The sequence below is a fragment of the Lepisma saccharinum genome, chromosome 16 (genome assembly GCF_977018435.1).
Source record: "Lepisma saccharinum chromosome 16, izLepSacc3.1, whole genome shotgun sequence".
NCBI lineage: Eukaryota > Metazoa > Arthropoda > Insecta > Zygentoma > Lepismatidae > Lepisma > Lepisma saccharinum.
This window is the reverse complement of record NC_139244.1, coordinates 10,643,819-10,665,352: the sequence shown is the minus strand read 5'-3', so window position 1 is coordinate 10,665,352 and position 21,534 is coordinate 10,643,819. Positions and strand designations below refer to the sequence as shown.

The following is a 21,534-nucleotide window of genomic DNA, read 5'->3' as shown; positions in this document are numbered from 1 at the left end:
GCAGATTCTGATTGCTAAGAGATGAAACAAAACATGACTATTGTGAGGTCGGTAAAGGAACTGTTCAAAAGTAGGATCAGAGATGTTCAAGTTCTTGGCAGCAGCTCTTATTTGCACTGCTTCGGCAACTAGTTTCAACAAGTGCTGTAAGTTTCTTGAAATTGAACTATTTTGGTTAGACATAGACGTGGTATCGATACAAGACGATTCTTGGCAGTTTCGTCCATGTTGGATCTCTTTCTCGCCTATTTTGTTACTCTATGGTCTCTGTCTCTTTTTGTTAGGCACTACCGATGCAAAATCTAGAATATGTGTACAGTGGGATCCATGAGTATTACCGTGCAAATTGTCCATGACTATTTTCATTCATTTTTCTCTTACATCCTATGTGTTTTTAAGCCATGGATTTTTATGTATGCTGTTGCAGAAGTTGTCAACACCTTGTTTTCAATTTTCTTTTAATTCTTGAAGCCCTTATTGGGTCAAATAAAGTGCACGAACATGATGGACAATTTTCACGGTAATACTCATGGATCCCACTAGTCCCAACTTCACAGTGAAGATTAATTTATCATCACTTTTCGTTGACGTGTTAGCAGAAGTGCATGAATGTTTTAAATCCATTTCCCTGTTGTTTTTTTTTAAAAATCTTTCATTGTCAAAGCAAGATTTCAGGCGTTGAACAGGAGAAATTCAATGAATTTTTCACTTACTAAATAAATTAACCAACAATTAATAGTTTTAGGAAGAAAGTCATTGCTTCATTCTTGTTTTGTATTATTTATTACCATACCTCATTACATTACACGTTTAATATTTGAAATAACGATTGCGCAATCATAATCTATGCTAATGTCGAGAACAAGTGTTCTAAAATATTAATGAAATATATTATTGCACAATAATGATTAGGTTATACTTTTATTCGAAGTGTAATATGTTGTAACACATTATTATAAAAAAGACCGATTGACTACGAGTTGTTAAAGGAAATTAGTAACACGATCTAAATTAGGTCATGTAAAACGTGCTGCTTTAATGGAACTTGAGATATTTGGTTTAAATCATGGCAATCCATGTAAGTTTATCTCTACATTTTCACATACATGGGTGAAGAAATATGATATAAATTAATAACACACACATTAAATACTATATACTTTAGGACTGTCTAGTTCGTTGCTCTGATGTGTGTAGATGGTTACAAAGTGCAATACCGACCGAATCTACTTTGTTGATTTGGTGTCACGTGGTGTATTTGGTGCCTACACCATTTGCACTCAGTTCTGGAGCGACGTACAGTGTGGTGTATGGTCACGTGGTACGTACTTAACGAATCAAAGCAGCAGACAGATATTTGTTGAATCTTCTGAACTTGAACGCCGACATTCTTACGTGCAACGTCTATTTCGTTGACACAATTTCTTTACCATCCAGACAATAGGATGCATCTGCATTATACCTAAACGCACGGCTATAAAATTAGGCGGGTGGCAGAAGTTCGCGCTGTTGTCACGTCGGAACACAACCCCGTGCGTTCGGAGGTTTAAGAGAATGAAAGTAGGGAGACCAGATATTTGTTGACCAAAAAGAGTATAGTCTATAGGTTGAAGGTGCGCATGCACAAGCCATAAAAAGAAAACGAAAATAAGGGTGACTATTTGTTATTGCTTCTTTTATAGCCCCTATAAAATAGGCCTACACTCTAGAGATTCAAATTACTTATGGGTCTAATGTAATTAGCTAATTACAAATACTAACTCACCAATGGTTATTATCCATACTTCTGGGATGATTTTGCTTTCTTGAGTATGTTTAAGTCGTCCTTTATTGCCAGTCCAAACTCTTCGCAGGTCATGTCCACATTGAATTTCACTTTCATTACTTGTTCGAGTGTTCACACAAGGAGTGTACTTTTTCCTCTCGCCAATAAGTTTTAATAACACACAATCAACATTTGTACCAGGCAAAGTAAACAAGAATTTTATAAGAGGCACAATCACTTTTAAAATTGACCCAGTCTGTACTAAATCTTTGTACACTGACCTCCACTTACCCATCATTGTTTCTTTTCTTTCTGTGGATTTTAACGCATTTTTACGCGTAAAATAATGAATGAAATTAAATTGCAAGGAAAAGAGTATATTTGGGGATTTGTGCAAATTGAAAAGAGTATAGAGTATATGAACCTCTAAAAGAGTATAATACTCTTAAAAGGAGTATGTTTTGTAACCCTAATGAAAGATCTCGTTGTAGAGCTTGTATTTGTAATCCACGTGATACAAACTGGCAGTATTTGCTCGAAAGGTCAGGGATGACAAAAAGTACCCCGGAGAGAGGCTAGTCTGACGCTCGAACTACGCTAGGATTACCAGACGTCCTGATTATCGCCGGAGAGTTCCTTTTTTTTAAGTCCTGCTGTCTGCGACGACACCCCAAGAAACCAAATATGTCCTTTTTTCAACCGTGTCCTGCGAAATGTCTTGCAAATTGTTTACCTCAATAAAGTCCTCACTTTCATAAATACAGAAACTTTTCTATAAATTGGTGGCATACATACATGTACACACACACACACACACGTTCATATGTTTATACAATATCATGCACGCAAAGAAATAGTCATACATCTAAATACACTGGCTGACAAAAAAAGTTAAGCACCCAGAAGGAGTGGTTGGACGTGAATGAAACTACATATGCTGAAGGTCCATGTACCTTTATTGAACTGATTACAATATAGGATGCAAGAGTCAAGGCCGTTGGCAGTTACAGGTGGAATGGTGGCTCAAGGTCAGTAGGGTGTTGCACCCCCTCTGGCCACAATGCACGCCCTTATGCGGTTCGGACTAGTGTCAAACAGCCTTTGGATTCTCTCCTAAGGCACGTTCGTCCACGCGTGTTGCAGCTGTCCCTCCAGATCCCGCAGGTTGGCACTAGGACGGAGTCCCCGTCCAATGTCATCCCACACATGTTCAATGATGGAGAGGTCCGGGGATCGTGCTGGCCACGGGAGGACCTCAACATGCTCTAGGCAGTCCATAGACACATGGGCTGTGTGTGGGCGTGCATTATCTTGTTGGAACACTGTCCCAGGGTGCTGTGCCATAAGGGGTAGGATGTGTGGACGCAGAATGTCTGTGACATATTGCTGTGCTGTCAAAGTCTGCCAAAGGACTATTAGAGGTGACCTGAACGCATATCCAATGGCTCCCCACACCATGATGCCAGGAGTCACATCTGTGTGTCTCTCCACAATGTAGGCAGGACCTCTGCCCTCGACGCCACCACACCTGCACACGATGGTCATCGGAGGTCATGGAGAAGTGGGACTCATCACTGAACATGATGCAATGCCATTCGTCCTCTGTCCATGCCTCCCGAGCACTGCACCACACCAACGGCAGGCATCGGTGTTGTGGTGTCAACGGCAACCGGCGCATGGGGCGGTAGGACCCGAATCCGGCGGATGCGAGTCGTCAAGACACTGTGCGGGAACTCACAGGATGTTGTAGAGTGTCCAGTACATGTTCTTGGATGACGGGTGCCGAAGTTGTGGGATCCCGCACTGCTTGGAGCGCCATATGACGGTCCTCCCTCGGGGTGGTGTTTCATGGTCGACCTGAACCTGCACGACGTGCATGGGTGCCCTCCTGTACCCATTGATTCCAACATCGGGCCACTGTGACATCTGAATGGCCCACATGCCTGGAAATTGCCCGATACGAGCAACCTGCCTCATGCAGTCCCACAATGCGGCCTCTGTCAAATGCTGTCAATTGCTGGATCGGCTGTCTAATGCGTCTTCGAGGCATCGCCGGTGTTTCGTTTCCCTCTCTGAACTTCGTGCTACACTGTCTGACTCAAAGCAGGTGACTGGTCCCCCCTTATCAGCAACAGGAGGTGACGTCACAAATGCCCTCTGGTGGGCGTTCTACACATTACAGATCCTTGTACATCTAATCATTTACTCACACATCAATGGTATGCATGTATACCGAAATGGGGCAATCTTCGACCACTCCTTCTGGGTGCTTCACTTTTTTTGTCAGCCAGTGTATATTCATCCTCGCTTCGCTCGTGGCATTAGACCTACTCTCAAGTTTATACTTACTACTTAGAAACAGATATTGCATTCGATTTGTTCATACATGATATGATGTGCGAGGTTCAAGTGATGACTAAAAGTATATGCAGGGGCACTTCAAAGAATTAAAAATGGTTTGATATATTGATGAAGTGATTATGGAGGAATATACTACAGATAGGGAAGGAGATTGAGTATTGATTAATAATATTTTAATGTTGTTTCACAATGTGTTGATCTTTTACGGGATCGGGGAATTTTTTCAGCATGAATATGAATATGAAAAGAAATAATAATGAGTGTTAGTTTATTTATAACAATAAATAATAATATCAACAGTGCATCCAAAAATCTCTAAGACATGGAAGAAAGTGAGAGAGAGGGGGGAGGGGAGGGGAGAAACTAAGAATAATAAAGAAAAAGAACATAAAGAGCGAGAGACATAGAAAGGCTAATCTGTAAAATGAAAAAGTAATGCCAAAAGAGGAACGAAAGGCGGAGAATAAAAGGAAAATGTAAAGGGTCTTTCATTAAGAGTGATACTTTTTAAAATTGGAAAAAAAATAAAAAATAAACCACTCAACGTATCAAAGTAAATTATGCTTTATTTTGAAGCTTAGACATTGCTGTTATGTTCTGAACAAAATATCGTTCAAATGTCCACCACGGCTTTGAACACACTGACGCACACGATGGCTCCACTGATCCTGATTTCAGTGGAAAAATAATCTCAGACGAGGCGCATTGTTGTCTTAGTGGATTCGTCAATACGTAAAATTGTCGTTATTGGAGCGAGAGGAACCCACAAGTGATCCATGAGGTGCCATTGCATTCAGAAAAACTCACTGTGTGGTGCGGTTTATGGCGTGGCGGCGTCATTGGACCTTTTTTCTTTCGAGATGATGGGAGAAGAACCGTTACCGTCAATGGCAACCGCTACAGATCCATGTTACGCGAATTACTGTGGCCAGAACTTGAGACCATAGATATTGAAAACATGTGGTTCCAGCAGGATAGCGCTACGTGCCACACAGCTGATGCTACGCTCGATTTGCTGAGGGAGAAGTTTGGCGACCGGATCATCTCAAGACGTGGATGTGTGAATTGGCCGCCACGGTCGTGTGATTTAACACCCATGGATTTTTTTTCTTTGGCGCTACACCAAAGCCCAGGTATATGCTGACAAGCCACGAACTTTGGAACATTTGGAGGCGAACATTCGTCAGGCTATCGCAGACATAACGCCACTGATGTTGGACAGAGTGATTAACAATTGGAGCCATCGTGTGCGTCAGTGTGTTCAAAGCCGTGGTGGACATTTGAACGATATTTTGTTCAGAACGTAACTGCAATGTCTATGCTTCAAAATAAAGCACAATTTACTTCGATACGTTGATTGGTTTATTATTTTTTTTCAAATTTTAAAAAATATCACTCTTAATGAAAGACCACCCTATATAAGAGAAGAAAACACATTAAAGAAAGCTGTAATATGCAAGTAGACATGAAGGTAGCACGATTTTTTTCTATCCAAAGGCGTCGTTGCCTTGTAATCAAGGAGTCCCGGGTTCGAGGCACATACTGGAGGCACATACTGGTTCGGATCCCACTTTAAACTGTAGGTTCAGTCCCGATTAGCCTTACTGTGCATAAAGTGGACTTAAAGCACCAAAGCAATCCAATTTTATCCAAAGGCCCTCCTCAACCCTTTCCATGGATGCCCTGCTTTTCGTTTTCAGAAAAACTGGTCACCCAAAACTAGGCACCACAGCCCGGTTGACGTTGCCACACAGTGCGCAGGAACCAGCGATTTTTGTCTCGCTTTGCTGTTCCCACATGTGGCACCAGCGCAATTTTACCCAGCCGCCTATTTTCATGGTCAAAAAGTGTCAAAAAGGGGCAGCAAACTTGACTGGGCTACTAATCTTCATCACCCCTGTGTGAAGGAACATACCAGTTCAATGCTTATCGTTTTCATATGGGCAAACGGCAAGAGAATGAAGCAGTGTTTATAACATTTCTGAGAGTACTTACGTTACCATTTTTATTATAACTGAATTCATTATCCAATCTGTTAATATATTTATACACATCAATTGAAAGAATGTACCATGTTGAATTATCCTAAGAAAAATGGAGCTAATTGACAATATAGAGAAAGTCTCCAATTTTGTTAATTTTCGGTATACTAACTAATTTGGGCCTCCTAATCACAAATCTGTTGTAAAAAAAACAGGGGTCACGTCTGGAAATTTGAAAAAAAAGCCAATTTAATTTTTTTTATATAGGTGTATATGCGTAGTTTTACGAACGAAATGTTATAAGTTTTACGAACGAAATGTTATAACTATACTTGCCTAACCTAATTGAACCTAACCTAACCTTCCGTGAATGGTTTGTGTGTCAATGATCACTTTCAATAAGGAATTCCTAGTTTTGTAGCACGTAACCGACGAACAATGTTTCAAGGAACATGCCATGTTTCCTGAAATGAGCGGTGGAGTATATGCGTAGTTTTACGAACGAAATATTATAACTATGCTTGCCTAACCTAACTAAACCTAACCTAACCTAACCTTACCTGAAATGGTTATCCGTGAATGATTTGTGGGCCAATGATCACTTTCAAAAGCAATTCCTAGTTTTGTAGCACGTAACCGACGAACAATGTTTCATCACTACGGAACACGCCATATGGAGAATTATCGCGGTAAATAACAACGTTATTTTACAACTTCTACACGTAAATGTACAATTTTAACACGCGACCCCCATATCGTAACTTCAGATTCGTCACCAGAAGTGCATAAGAAGTGAGTATAAGAAGTTGGAAGTGAATTACTGACTTTCTCTATATTGTTAATTCTTACCGAAAAAATGAAATGTTTCTAAAGATAGAAGACATTTTTGTACAGGGAGAAAGTATTACTATATTACGTGCAATTCCCTCTGCAAGTATAATCATTATTTTATCACAAGTACCACTATTGTTGATAAAAAGTAGATCTTGAACACAGCTGCCACCTATGTTCAAGATATGAAACTTACTGTTCTCTGTTGGAAATTTCACAGGCTCCTGCTGTCACAATCATGAGTAACTGGTAACTATGCTTTTGTGAGAAAGAAATTCATATGTATGTTTTGATAGCAACACGTGTTTAAAAGTGATAACAAAATCTTGCAGATAATTCGACACCGCCATTGCAGCTGAGCGTGAGCGGTTGTGAACTCCCGCCATGTAGATTTTTTAGAGGAAAAGATGTCAGCGTGGAGATTTCATTTATTGCACGTAAGCGAAATATTATATTTCATGCAATATTGAAATAAAATGTATTGTGAGATTTGCCTGTAAGTGGTTCAATGGTTTTATAGTAACTGGTTAAATGTTGGGAGATCAGTATGCTAAGCAACAACTAAAAGACACAACATCATGACAAAATGTAACCTTATGAACGAGAATATCAACCTTAGCTACATATTGTGAACACAAAAATAACTGGTACGGAACTTTCAGTACTGGCACTCACACAATAGATTTGGGTACACTCAGTTGCGGCGATTAGGGAGGCGTGGGGGGCAGTTGCCCCCACTTTTTGCCACTTTTGTTCCCGCACTATGCTAAACCTTATCTACCAAGGGAAAGTAAACTGTCCTTCCCCCCCCCCCAGTTACCCAATCGCAACCACTGGACCATACACTAGTTATGTATAAGTTGCGATGCACTTACATTAGTCAGGGAGTGGATTATGTTAGATCAGTATGTAAAAATTTCATTAAAAAACTGCGGTTTTCGAATATCATTGTTGTGGATTGCAATGCTAACTAATATTGTACTTGTAATAAATACCGTACATTCGTATATAGCCTACATGTCGTATTTCGTTTAATAAATAAATAGATGAAAACAGTACTTGATCATGAGCTTCAGTGGTTAACAGTTTTTACTAAACCGGGTGCTCTTTAAGCAGTGGCGGGCGAGGGAAGCAGTTGCCCTCCACGTTTTGCCCCCACTATGGCCTCTTGCTAAGTCTTGCTTGTCTACTAAGAGAAAGTAAAATGTCCTTGCCCCCTCCTATTTTTAGCACCAAATCGCCGCTACTGTCCTTGAGCATGGAAGCTCAAAAACGAGAATCAGTGTTACCACTCCTAAAATGTTCGTAAATAAAATACCCAAACTCTGGAATGTCATAAACAGTCACAAACTTACACTATATATACACACTACGACATGGAATTCGTTTATTCGTACCATGACAAATTGAGAGTCTTACATGTTCTTACTCGGCTATAACACAGTCAGGAATTTATTTCATGGTCACCCTGTACGAACGTAATTCTTAATAATAGCTACAATTACCATTAAACACTCTAATGATACTTTAAGATGATACTACTCTAATTTCCAGAGAAAGACATTGAATGGATCACACCAAGGGTGATAGCGAAGTTTTCCGATTTTCTGGTTCCTTTTGTTGGAGTTGCTCAAAACGTGTGCGACAAGCTGATTACAGGGAAGTGCCCTTTGGCTCCGGGGGACAAAGCCACTTACAAAGAGACACTTCCGATTCTTCCACAGTATCCACTGGTAAGTGATAGTGGCGTTAAATCCGTAATTTTGTCTTACAGATTTGAATTCTTAATTTCCGATCCGAGGATATTGCTATCCACGAATTTAATTGTGTATGAATTTTTCACGTTGATAGTAATTTAAGTTAAATTTATATTTATGTGCATACTTGTTTCATATATCAAATCTAATTATACATTCCTCGTTCATCTCTTTGTTTTTATTGGTTTCTGAAGTTCCGTGTTCGATTCCAGACTGAGGAAAGTTTCAGTCTTATGCTTCCCTCTTTAACCTTTATGCTCAGGATTCGATTTGCTTTTACATGCATAGAAGTGGATTTAAAACAAATTGGTTTGTGATATTTATACGTCTTCCTTTTTGACGATGTAAAATGTTTATAACTTGTACAGTCACGGACACTTGTTGGTTGTAACAATCATATTAACTTTCAATGGAATCATTACAACCCAGAAGTGTGCATCACTGTACATACTTGGGTGAGCTATTGTTTCCAAAGTTCATGATTATTAATACCTGCAATTTATTTCAAAATGTAACGCCTGTATCGTATGTAAAACCGTGTATCTCAACAATAGCAAATACTGAATTTTGAAGATAACTATGTAATAATTATACACGTTTCCATTAAATATACCATAATGACATTTTTGTAATTACTAATTTTAATATGCCTGCTCGGCGGCCGAGGACGTCAAGTGGTCGAATTTCGTCATATCATCACTCATCCCCATCGTGTGATTAACCAAATGTGACAATAATGCGACCATATCCAACAGAAATACATTGTAATTTATAACGGCAGGTGTTCAAATTAAAAATGTGTTTATTTGCATTTTCCAGATGGATCTGAATGTTCAATGGCTCCTTGTGGACAACAAGAGGAACGTGATTGTGTGCTTTGAAATTCCTATTCAATTGCTTTCAACATAGTGAACAACATATAAAATGTGTTATTTACAAGCTTAATAAAGCTCTTGGTGTAATTATATTTCTCAATAATGCTTCCGATAACTAATTCAGTATGTGTAAAGTTTAAAATCGTTTTTCGTGATTATGCATTTCTTAATTTTCTCAAGATTAGCCTAAGTTTTTACATCCAAGAAACATATCATAGAATTTTTATTTTGTTCAAAGCTAGTTAAAATATCCAAGAATAATTTTATCGTTTTATTGGTTAAATAACAAACTTCTATCTTTGAGCCAAACTCTTTTAAGTTCATGCAATATAATTTGCACAATTGTCCAATTGTTTTACTATTTTATTAATATGTTTTTACATTTTTCTTATCACTATTATATCACTTTCACAGGCACTTCTGTGCAGAGTAGTCTCTGATGATTTTGATCTAGAAGTTCCCATCGGACTTTCAAACGAAGCTACAAAAAAAAAGTTCAATAAATTAATGTTTCCATTACTCACACTGCCAAACAAATAAAAAGTGTAATTTTAAGAGCCATATTAGTAGGTGCCGATATGTTACATTTCATCACTTTTGAGTCAATGATCGATATAAAATTCCACGTTGACAGTGCGAGCAAATTAACTCTCTTAAATTTTCGAACATTTCCACTACGATCATCCCTTTTCTAGATAGGAAATAAGAAAAACGGTGCTATGCTTTAACTATGAATAGAGCCTCTAAATGTGGAGTGGTAACACTGTGGCTTTGTAATCAAGGGATCCCGAGTTCGGTCCTCGGTAAATGCACATAGTGGTTCGGAACCTACTTTAAACTGTAGATACAGTTAAGTCTATCTTTGCATTAAATGGACATAAAACAAACTATTAATCTTTGTTATGTGTGATAATTTATATAAATCTTCTTGCTGTGTTCATATTCTATGTAATTTCAACATTATATTTTAGCATATATATTGATGCGTTCACCGGGTTTTGGTTTACTGACAGGGATCTATTGGTGAGCACTTGCTTGTAGTCAGACGATATAGAGCGTTAGATGGTACATCGGTCCCGCTACAATCTCCATCAAGGTTTGGAGAGAAGCAAGGGATGTTCAGCCGAAAGACAACGCACCTCTCGGTCAGGCAGTCTGAAGAGTCTGTCGGGGATGGATCCGCAGATTCGACCAGCTTCCTCGACAGGCAGGCGATGATCGTTCCGGCGAGGCGCAGGGCTAACCAGGCGCTGGCGATCGGGCATCGTGGGTCGTCTGGAGCAGCCGGTCGATGGACTCCGGCCCGTCGACTGGTGTTAAATGGAATGGCCTCGGCGTGATCAGCTGGTGTGATTCTCAGGCTGCGATTGGGTCTGGAAGCTCCTGTGGAAATCGCGGCGTGAAGGATGATGAGCGAGCGTTGGTCCCGTGAAGCGTGGGGGAAGGAGACGGCAAGCGGTCGGGGCGGCAGGCTGGATAAGGCCCAGCAACGATGGTGATGCTCGGCGGTTGCCCTGTGTCCTACGACGCTCGTGGTTCCTGGATTCTTAGCAACTATCCCTTTTCGAAACCCATTTAGGTTCTTATTTGACTTTGGCGGCGTGACGTATTGCTTATTAATCTTTACGTATCGGCGGCTGCTTACTTGTTTATTTCAGCCGTCTGACCCGGCAGTTAATTACGAATGTTGTGCGTTTCCTACGTCACTGCTGATCTTACAGTGGAATGTTATTTGTTACGACTGACGGAGTTCCGATGGATGGCTTGGAAATTATGTTTTTTATGATGTCCCCCTTGTACTCTTCACAATATAGATACATATCATATTAATTAACCAATACATGTAGGCACCATCGTACATGCCAAACGTTTATTATTTATTTTTGCAACAAAAGGCATACGAAATCACAAAGGTTGAATGTTCACTTTTAGCTAAACACAATACTCTTGGATTAGTGAGATTTGTTTGAAAGAAATTATTTCTCTGGCATCTAATTATTCAGCTACATTTCGAAAATTTTTGGACGGAGATTTTTGGGGGATACAAGTTCAAAATTTCCAGTATAGCTAAAGAAAGATCTTCAATTTTAAAATGTTTTCGCTACTTTCTCCATGCAGTTTTTTTCACAATGTTACATATTCATGTTCTTAAATCTATTTGTTTTGACGAAATTAATACAAAGCGTATTAATGTCAATTAAGCTCAGTTTAATCTTAAGTTAACCTCCAAGAAAATAGAGAATCAATATCACAGAGCAAAAAATTGAAGTATAAGGATTTTATAGCGAGTATATAAGAAGAAAAAGTCTAAACGTACTATTTTGAATCGAACAAGAAACAAACTTTTAATATATGTAGCCTATGGATCATGATTCTAAGCATTATATATATTTTACATAAAATTACATAAATTAAGATTCATAAAGTTGTATATTACCTTTGGGTATTCCTTTTTAACTTCCGTCTGAGTAGAATACACAGCTACCTCCCCTGGACTCAGGGGGCATTTGCCGGTCACCAAATTGTTGCATCCTACAGCCTGGTTGGGAGGAAACGGTATTTCCGCAGTTCCTATGATTGCCGTTATCCGAGGATAAATTTCAGTTACGAATCCAGCTGAAACAATGAAAACAGTTGATATAGACTCAATAATGTTTAATTTAGTTTTGATTAAAAATTGACAGTAATACAGTAAAACCTCGTTAATCCGAACCCCGATAAGCCGGACTTCGCTTAATCCGGACAGGCAAAAGGCAAAAGAAAAAATGCAGAATGCAAGGTTTTAAATGTGGCTAGAAGTCAACAAGAGAACTCCCCAAAGAAAGGCAGTTAACCATTGATGAAATTCTGTTCCCTGCAGACATTGTACTGTACTGTATAGTGTATTTAGGCTATGCCCTTTAAATACACAATAATAAACGTGTTTTGTTGCTATAAACGGAGTTTTAATGCACTCTCTACTGTTTTTTTAGGTTATTTCAGTTAATCCGGACTTTCGTTAAACCGGTCAACTTATCCCCCCATTAGTCCGGATTAACGAGGTTTTACTGTAATTATATTTTTCTTATTTTACGTCACTCTTACTCCTCTTGAACCCATGGGCGTTACCGAGGGAGGGAGGAATGAGGCCATATGTAAAACTTTTAATAGTAGAAATAATAACAATTGTCATGGTTGACATTATTAGTGTACAATAATAACTATTGTAGATCAATAAAAATAAATGAGTTTGTTTCAATTTATACTAACTACAAACATAATACAATATACTCCTTGTGTACTGATTGACTAACCTTGATGTTTACTGGTTACATATATTTAATGAATGATTAATGAGGATGATTTCTTATTGTGGCGAAGTGGTTATCACATCGTGCTACGACGCCAGGGGTCCTGGGTTCGAATCCTGGCTGTGGCATGGATGTTTGCGAGTGTCCATTCATCAATTTCGTCATATCATCACTCATCCACATCTTCGCAAATTAGCCAAAGAGTGGCACAAGAAGCGAAGTAACATAAAGCAAATCACTCAATCTTATCATAATTAATTAGGTTTTGATTTATTTCAATTTTATTATTTAGCGTCGCTTTTCTGCAATTTTTGGGTCATTGCGATCATGAAATTGTTGAACGGACGCTCACAAAGAACACCGTACTATCACCCAGTAACCTATCAGTATCTGTAGTATTTTCCGAGTAATCAACAGATATGGTATGATTCGATTGTTGACATGAACAGACAATCGAACCAATCGAGAATTTTTTCTAGATTTAAGCTGATACTTTATGTACCTTTCGGTACACCAAAGTACATGTTTGTAGTTTTCTTCAGTTCTGAGATACCACTCCCTCCTTTTTTCCTTACAATGCTACAGTACCGCTGCTCGCTTTTCAGTCCACACCTTGAATAAGAGAACGCTCTTTCACAAATACGACACCCTGCTACACACTTACCCGGTCGAAATATCACTTCGGCCTTCAAGATCTGGCCTCTACGCACACTGCACGGTATGGAGTTGCAATTCGAAACTTTCACATCCATCAAAACACTGGTGGAACCTAGGATTGAAAGAGAAAAATTAGATTGAAATGAATTTCGTTGCTGGACGTCATATGTTTACATTGAATTAATGGAGGGGGAGGTGCGTAGTGTGATTGGATTGCGAGGAATGCCCCCCCCCTACTCTCTTTGTACAGAAGCCCTCCTCCACCCGCATACATTCAGGGGGTATACGCTTATTCCCTGGTGCTTTTAAGCAATATACCAGGACGTAATTTCCTCAGAATTTCTGTTACTGTGTACTATTTTATTTAATTATTTTTGTTTCATAACGTTTACATTGGTATTAAAAATCATATAAAATTTGTACCCTGGTTGTTCTTATTTCCAAAACAATCAAGGTTTACATATTGTAAATTGTTAGAGATAAAGGCTGAGTAATGTGTAAGTATGATTAGTATAAAGTGAGCTATTATATGCTTGTGCAATTCATGATTTTTGAACTGTAGTTGAAGCCGCTGGCACTGGTCAATAATGGGTTCTTTACTAGAGTTGATTCCAGTTACAAGAACGTCACGTCACGTCTCGTGAACGCATGCGTCAATTGTGGAAAAAGGAGAGCTTGCTCTGCAACGACATTCATGAGCATTTCTACATTCTAATTTCTTCATATAGGAGAAGCATTTATTTTACACGAGAGCGCTGAACTAAGCTTATATTAACATTTCTTGGATCTGAAGTGACGCACGCATCATTTGTGGGAAAATAATTATTACTTTCTTTCACTTCAGATCCAAGAAATGTAATATAAGCTTAGTTCAGCGCTCTCGTGTAAAATAAATACTTCTCCTATATGAAGAAATTAGAATGTAGAAACGCTCATGAATGTCGTCGCAGAGCAAGCTGTCATTTTCCCCTCTGGTCACGTCACGCCACTGGAGGTTATATTTCCGAGCAGTAACAATAGATTGCAAGATAACTTTACAAAAAATGCCACTGGTGTTTGATTAACAATATAATGGTATTTTCATCGACACGTGAAAGAGAAGAATAATTTCTTTACACTGTCATTATGCTATATATTCTTGCAGTGGTACCAACGTCTGTACATTTGGTGAGCTTATTGTTGCCAGACGTCTCGTATATACGGGATTGTCCCCTTTTCTAAAGAAATGTCCCGGTATCCCGGAAAAGTTTCTCGGGACTCCCATTTGTCCCGTATTTAGCAACATAAATAATAAGTGAATGGGAATAAGTCATGTTCTGAATTTTATAGTAATGCATTGGAAAAAATTGTCCTCTTAAAGGACGCCAAGAGTTCACTCAAACATTAATATAATCAAAATATTAAAAATTATGGATTAAGAATGCTTTAAACAGCAATTGATTTTGTAATGTTTAGAAATTTTATAAATTTAACTATATCCATGCCTATATAATCAGTATGTCCTGTTTTTATTTTATTTTAGAAATCTGGCAACTCTAGGTGAGCCGAACTAGGCTATTAGTTTCATAATTTTATGCAATACTAGGTCATAAGTAGACTGAAGATTTGCCCTAAAATGCCTTTTTTGTTCTTTGGTCAGAAAATGTATTACATTTAAATAACCGTTTCAGTCAATTTCTGAGAGGAAAACACGAATTTTATAGTGGCTGTATTTGCCTATTTTAGACATAAGTTCCTACTTCGAAAAGATAACTGCTTTAGATTGCCCAATCTGGGAAAATGATGAAAGATATGTCGATGTTAATCGCTTTTAGCGCCTATTTAGAATGTTTTGTTGCCTTCGTCTGCCTATTTTTGAAACTTTTTCCTGCCTATCGGTATTCATCCTGGTTAGTGGCGTGCGAAAGGTGGGCAACGGGGTTTAATCCCCCCTTGAGCTTTTGAAATATTATGAAAAATGTTGTGAAGAAAATTATAAATGGCCAATTTATCACAGTCAAAGATCTGGGACAATAATATTACTATTACTACTTCTACTACTACTACTACTAATAATAATAATAATAATAATTTGAATTGTTATTCCCATGCAACATGGAGAAAAGCACAGCATTCCAAACACAGGCGTCTTGCAAAAAATAAACACAATTGATTTGGTGTTTTTTAAGTCCACTTTATGCACAGTAAGGCTAATCGGGACTGGACCTACAGTTTAAAGTGGGATCCGAACCACTTGTGCCTCCACCGGGTATGGAACCCGGGACCTCTTGATTACAAGGCGACGACACTACCACTGCGCCATCGGGGAGGCCCAAAAAAAAAAAAATAAACACAAATTCTTGAAAATAAAATATGAGGGCACCTTTGATTTAAAAGAGAAAAAAAGTTGTTTTGTATCTCAGCTGCATCAATGTTCAATGAACATGTTTTTTTTTTAGTGTGTGTGTGTGTGTGTGTGAACAGTGAGCATTAACTAAAGGAAGTTCTTGGTTCGTTGTAAGCGGGTCCACCAGTCCACCTTCCCATTATTTACACTGGCACGTTTAAATTTCTGTTCTCAAACGACAATAACGTTAATTACACAGGCTTGCGTTTTGAGAATTTTGAAAATTGTCTTAACCGCAATAACTGATTTCAATGTTTTTAGGTGTGCTGAATCGGAAAATGATCCCCGTTTTTCTCCATCACGTAAGGATTTTTCACAAAATGGAGTTAAACATTAAGATAAATTGGTAAAGACATGTATTTGGACCATATTTAATTGACCTAAAAAATAAAATATCGAGAGTTATACCTGCAAATTTTGAGTTTCAAGTCCTTGTAATACCGTTTTTTCATTCCTTCAAAGCTTCTTCGAGAGCTTTTTCTTTTGTAAGTCATCTGCGACAGTCCCTATGAAGCGTCCAGCAGTAGTCCGCCATCATGGTAATGCTCCAGCTGTCCTGAAACCGTCGCTCCATCTCTTTGATGTCCTGGTAGAACCTTTCATCCTGTTAGTCGCTGACAGTTCCGGGGGCAAACAAGTTCCTTTGCTTCAATCTGGATCCAAGGAGCTCTGCTGGCTCTTTGGATAAGCCAAATCTCTGGCCAAGTCGTTTAACTCCATTTGGGTGAAGAGTTGAGCCGTCGAGGAAGTCATCACCTAGTCTTCACACTTGCCCTCAGAATCTGCCGGGGTTTCTAGAATTTCTAGAAGTGAAGGAACCGGAATCTCGGGTCCATGAGGCACTGGACGCATTGCAGAGGGTAGGTTTGGATATGAGATTTCCTTCCTATTTTTCAGATTGAACCCTTGTATGTTGTAAGAGCAAAAATAACATTCATTACTATGGTTGTGGGGCAAGAACACCATGATTCGTGGAACGCAGTGGAGGAGTGGTTGAACGGAGATTTTTGGATGATGCGTCGGGGAAAACCTGCCCTCAGGGGAGAACTGGACGTTTGACAGTAGATCATTCAAAAGTTATGAGGAACAGCTTATTTTAAGATGCTACTAACTGCTCACTTACCGTAGAAGGCGATACGTGGGGTGTCAAATATAAAAAATCGCGTTTTGCGTATAAGTACGTGATGGCATGGGCGGAGTTTGAGCTTTTACTTTGGGGGGGGGGGGCAGACTCTGGGAGAATGATATGATGTACCTGAGGGTTGTTGAATATCTCATAGCTTATAAGGGGTCCGGAGACCCCTTATAAGACCCCGAAAATTAAAAAACAACAACTTAAAAACACCCAGTTCTAGGCCTTTTAGATTTGAAAATGTTAAATTTCCTTGCTTAAGTAAACAAATATTAATTAGTATATTGGTTGTCAGTTTTAAAGGAAGCAAAACAGTACGATTATTGCATTTTGCATTTCATTAATTGAGGACTAAAAGTGGTAAACGTTGTAAGTGCCAAAAGCGAAAGTGTTTGGAAATCGCATCGTTCAGCACATCAGCCCGTACGAACGTTCACACTAGTGCCTTTTTACACGCCCTTTGAACTACTTAGAGGGCTACCAGCCACTGTTTGAATTCTTGTGGCACTTACAGCGTTTACCAATTTTAGTCTTCAATTTTTGATACAATACTCGTATTACTTTTAAAAAAGTTACGGTACAACAGTAAGCTTCAGAAATTTTAGAAAAATTAAATTGAAAAGTTCTTTTGATGCCTCAGCAGTAACTGTTGACTCAACACAAAGTCATTTTACGTTTTTCTTTCTTCAAACTGTACACATCAATCAAATCGTCTAAGACCCGCTATTGCGGCGCAATTACCATGCCATCATGCCAAACGTCAAGATTTGCGGTATGGCTTCATAACAAAACTGTAGTAACTGAAATGAATCATGTGTTATTTTTTAGTATTTTTTAAGTTGGGAAGGCAAGCGCCCCCCGGCTCCTCCAGAACTCCGCCTATGCGTGATGGAATGTTTTTACTAATTGCCCGTAATTAGCGCAAAAATAATATATAGGAATCAGCCATTCAAGTTGAAACCATTTTTTCATCGCAGACCTGTGTTATTATTGCAAAATGTTTTGTTGGTAAGAACAGCGAGATATTGCAGATGTGACTTATCGGGGACAAGAGCTAAAAAAATCCAACCAATTTCGGGAATCGAACCCTGATCTCCCACGTGGTTGTCAGACGCCCTACCGACCAGACCACCTCAGCTCCATCGATGAGTTCCGTACTTTGATTATTTCAATTTATTTTAATATATTTTCTTGTTTTTATGGATTTTCTTCGCACTTAAAATGTCTCACCTCGTTGACTAGACAATTATTTCGTATCAAAGAAACAAAAAAAAAAAATGCTCCTAGAATTTGTCAAAAATCGAATGACTAGAAAGTAATTTCGTTCTATTCCTTTCATAAATACTATATTTATGTAGATCTCTACTACTTAATAGTGATAGTGGTATTAGCAGTAATTCAACTAATTAATAAATTATAAGTATTATTAATTAATTATGGTTATTATTTAATTAAAGTACGCATAATAAAACAATGGTAATGTGAATTTCGGGAAAAGCTTTAGAAATACCCCCCCCCCCTTTTGATGAAATCCTGCGTACGCTACTGATCCTGGTTACGTGACCACGGATAGTGTAAGTAATATAGGACACTGAGCCATGTAACATTGGACATGTCACAAATTTATTGACATATTTTGTCAGAACTCAGTCAGTAACTAAGTAATCACGATGACAATTTTTAGAAATATGCGCGAGGACTTTATTCTAAAATAAAATATAAAAGGCAAATTATTGAGGGAGTTCTAGCCCCTCTGGCGCAAATAAGTTGGCAGCACTGTGTTCTTGTAACTTACCACAATCTTTGATTCCTGCTTCTTTCGCCGTAACTGCGACCAGACAAGCCAAGAAGTACAAACTCTTCACAGAAGCCATCAAACTGGAAACAACGTACATCATGGTTCAGGAAATCAGCACTGGATATATTGTACTTGAATAGCCGTTATCCATGTACAGAGGTTGATACACTCTGAACACCGCTTGAAAAGTACGACACGTATAGATATATAAATAACACTGCGATTGGTCGAAATTAGAAATTTCTGAAAGGGAAATGTATAGCCATGGGGCTTCTGTCCGTTGTGAAATGTCACCAATACTTCCATAACGGTTCAGGCAGATGACAGGCACACAATTCGCGGGGAGTATTGTCTGTAAAGCCGTCAGTACACGGTTCAATTGTAAACGAAACAGAGCATTCATGACCCAACAGAATAGACAATTGCAAGGCGATGAACAATGTTCTTATTGGAAATCTTTATATATCTGAAATTACACTCGTCCGTTATCAGAGAAAAAAATGAAACGAATTCACACTTCGAGAACCAGAGGAACGTACTCCAAAAATGAAGTTTCCGGTTTTGTTCAATGCATCTCATCTGAAGAACACTATTCGCAGTCTGAAGCAGATCTCAGTTAACGTATGAATGTAATTGCCTTTTCTCTTTAGTAAGAGTAAAAACTTATTCTCCATCCACTGCAATCGCGATTTAGATCAGGTGATTTTTTTAAAAATTGCTGATTTAAATCACTTTAAATTATAGAATAATGTACATGAGGATTTTGTAGATAACAGAATCACTTTTCATGAAAGTATATTAATCTTGTAATTATTTAATGTATATTAGGCTCTAAGAAATAAGAAGAAAGGAAACAAATTATATGTACTGATAGTGTGAAGCTCATACAAAAGGAAATAATATATGAACTGTAAACACACTTACATTTCTTTTGAATGAAAATTCAATAATTATTATGGAAGAAAATAGCAACATTCTGTGTAGAAAAATATACAAATTACTAATCATGTTAAACCGTCAATAGCGTTATTATCATGTAAATTAATTTTGCAAACTATCATTAAAAAATGTTAAAATTCAGCTACAAACACTATAAGCATATTTTAAGTTGCAATTATAGAGTACATTCAGAATGTTTTATTTTCATTGAAAGTTAAGTTATTGAAATTATTAGCTATAGTTACATTAACACACTCAACAAACATTTCCATAGTAGGTTCATACATACAGTATCAGAAACAAAATAATGTATATTTACATATATTTTTTATTTGCTTTAATAAAACTGTTCAAATATTTTATAGGGCCGTTTATTAGAAAAAGCCTTTCTATGAAAAACATATTTCTATATGTATGATGCCAAAAACCATGCAATCAATTTTAAGCATCTTTTTTTTAAAATCAAAAATCTGACTTAATTTTTTTAAAAAATCATGAAAAATGATTTTTTAAAAATAAAAGTCATGGTTCTTATCCACCCTGCTTCTGAGAAATACCTTTCCCGGGTGTTAATTCCGGAACTATTTTGCCCATGAATACATATTGGTCGCAGCTCTTTAGCTCATAATGTAAGGTACCACAACTTCAATATAGCAGCTGCGTTGAGTGGTATGACTTTTATCACTGGCGTACGCAGAGGGAGAGCTGGTGGTGCTACAGCCCCCTCCGAAATTTTGAGAAAATCAACATTTACATATAAAACCAGTGAGGAACTCTGCAAACCATCTGTTAAATGAGCCCCAAATTGCCATTTTTGAGAATGGAATATACGAAATATTTTATTGTATATATTGTCCCCCTAGAAATCAGCTATGTACTATTCACCTTTACAATTCCAGCCCTCCTCCGAAAATAATAAAAAAATAATCCTGCGTACGTCAGTTGTGAACAGTAGAGTAAGTTAAAAATAAGCAAACAATGCATGCACATCTTTCTGCAATACTAGACAGATATGAGTGATTTCTTGTTTAGAAAACATGATGTTCTAAAGTCGGATTCAAATGTTTACTGATCACGCTAAAAATGGCCTTTTCTTTAAACGAACAAGATAACTTTATTTACAACATATAATTGCTGGTGAAATAATATGTCCTTGTTGTTGACACTTGACATCATATGTGTTTTTCCACCAAGTTCATTGACAATTTGAAGTAAGTTTGTCAATCCCAAACTAAACTTCATGTAACTATACTTTCAGTCCTGACTAGCCTAACAGGAATCTTGATGCAGAGAAGAAGGTCTTCGGTCTCACTGAACGCCTTTAGTTTTAAAGTACCTCCAACCTGCAGAAAAAAGATAATCATATTTCCATGAACCAGTATGCAGTTTTCTTGGTGCTTTTGCTTTGATGAACATGTTTGTAAAATAGCTCATATTGTTTACTCTATGTGTCCATTTCAAGTTATATTTGCACAGTATATTCAGGTATACTCTATCCCCGGAATCTCTGGAGCAAGGCCGCGCATAACGGCAGAAATGGGGGCACAGCGAGAGGGCGGAGCGAAACAGTACACTCTGCTGCAAAGGCTGGTAACTGCAGTCGCTTTTCCCCCTCCACGCAATCCCGTTCCCTCTCACGTGTCCATTGGTAAAGCCCTCTCGAGTCACTACTTGCGCACAGACTTGTTCTCGTTCGCTCGCTACAGAGAGATTTCCGAGACAGAGTATAGATGTCCTCATTGATGCCGGAAACTTCAGCCA

At 38.2% G+C, this 21,534-nt stretch overlaps 1 protein-coding gene across 1 annotated transcript; it reads left to right on the top strand.

The window, feature by feature from the left end:
• The first annotated feature begins 20 nt into the window (after window positions 1-20).
• On the top strand, window positions 21-9,663 carry LOC145999888 (NPC intracellular cholesterol transporter 2-like). Its single transcript, XM_083137159.1, has 4 exons — window positions 21-146; window positions 7,272-7,376; window positions 8,494-8,672; window positions 9,516-9,663. Exons 1-4 carry the CDS (start codon window positions 83-85, stop codon window positions 9,603-9,605), a joined length of 438 nt encoding a protein of 145 aa, XP_082993285.1. The 5' UTR covers window positions 21-82; the 3' UTR covers window positions 9,606-9,663.
• The last annotated feature ends 11,871 nt before the right edge of the window (window positions 9,664-21,534 follow it).

What these genes read in the sequence shown, in the direction of transcription:
- LOC145999888 (XM_083137159.1), top strand. Translation starts at nt 83, where the DNA reads ATGTTCAAGTTCTTGGCAGCAGCTCTTATTTGCACTGCTTCGGCAACT. An exon ending in GGAGATTTCATTTATTGCAC is followed by an intron (nt 7,377 to 8,493) that starts GTAAGCGAAATA and finishes TCTAATTTCCAG; the next exon opens with AGAAAGACATTGAATGGATC. An exon ending in TTCTTCCACAGTATCCACTG is followed by an intron (nt 8,673 to 9,515) that starts GTAAGTGATAGT and finishes TGCATTTTCCAG; the next exon opens with ATGGATCTGAATGTTCAATG.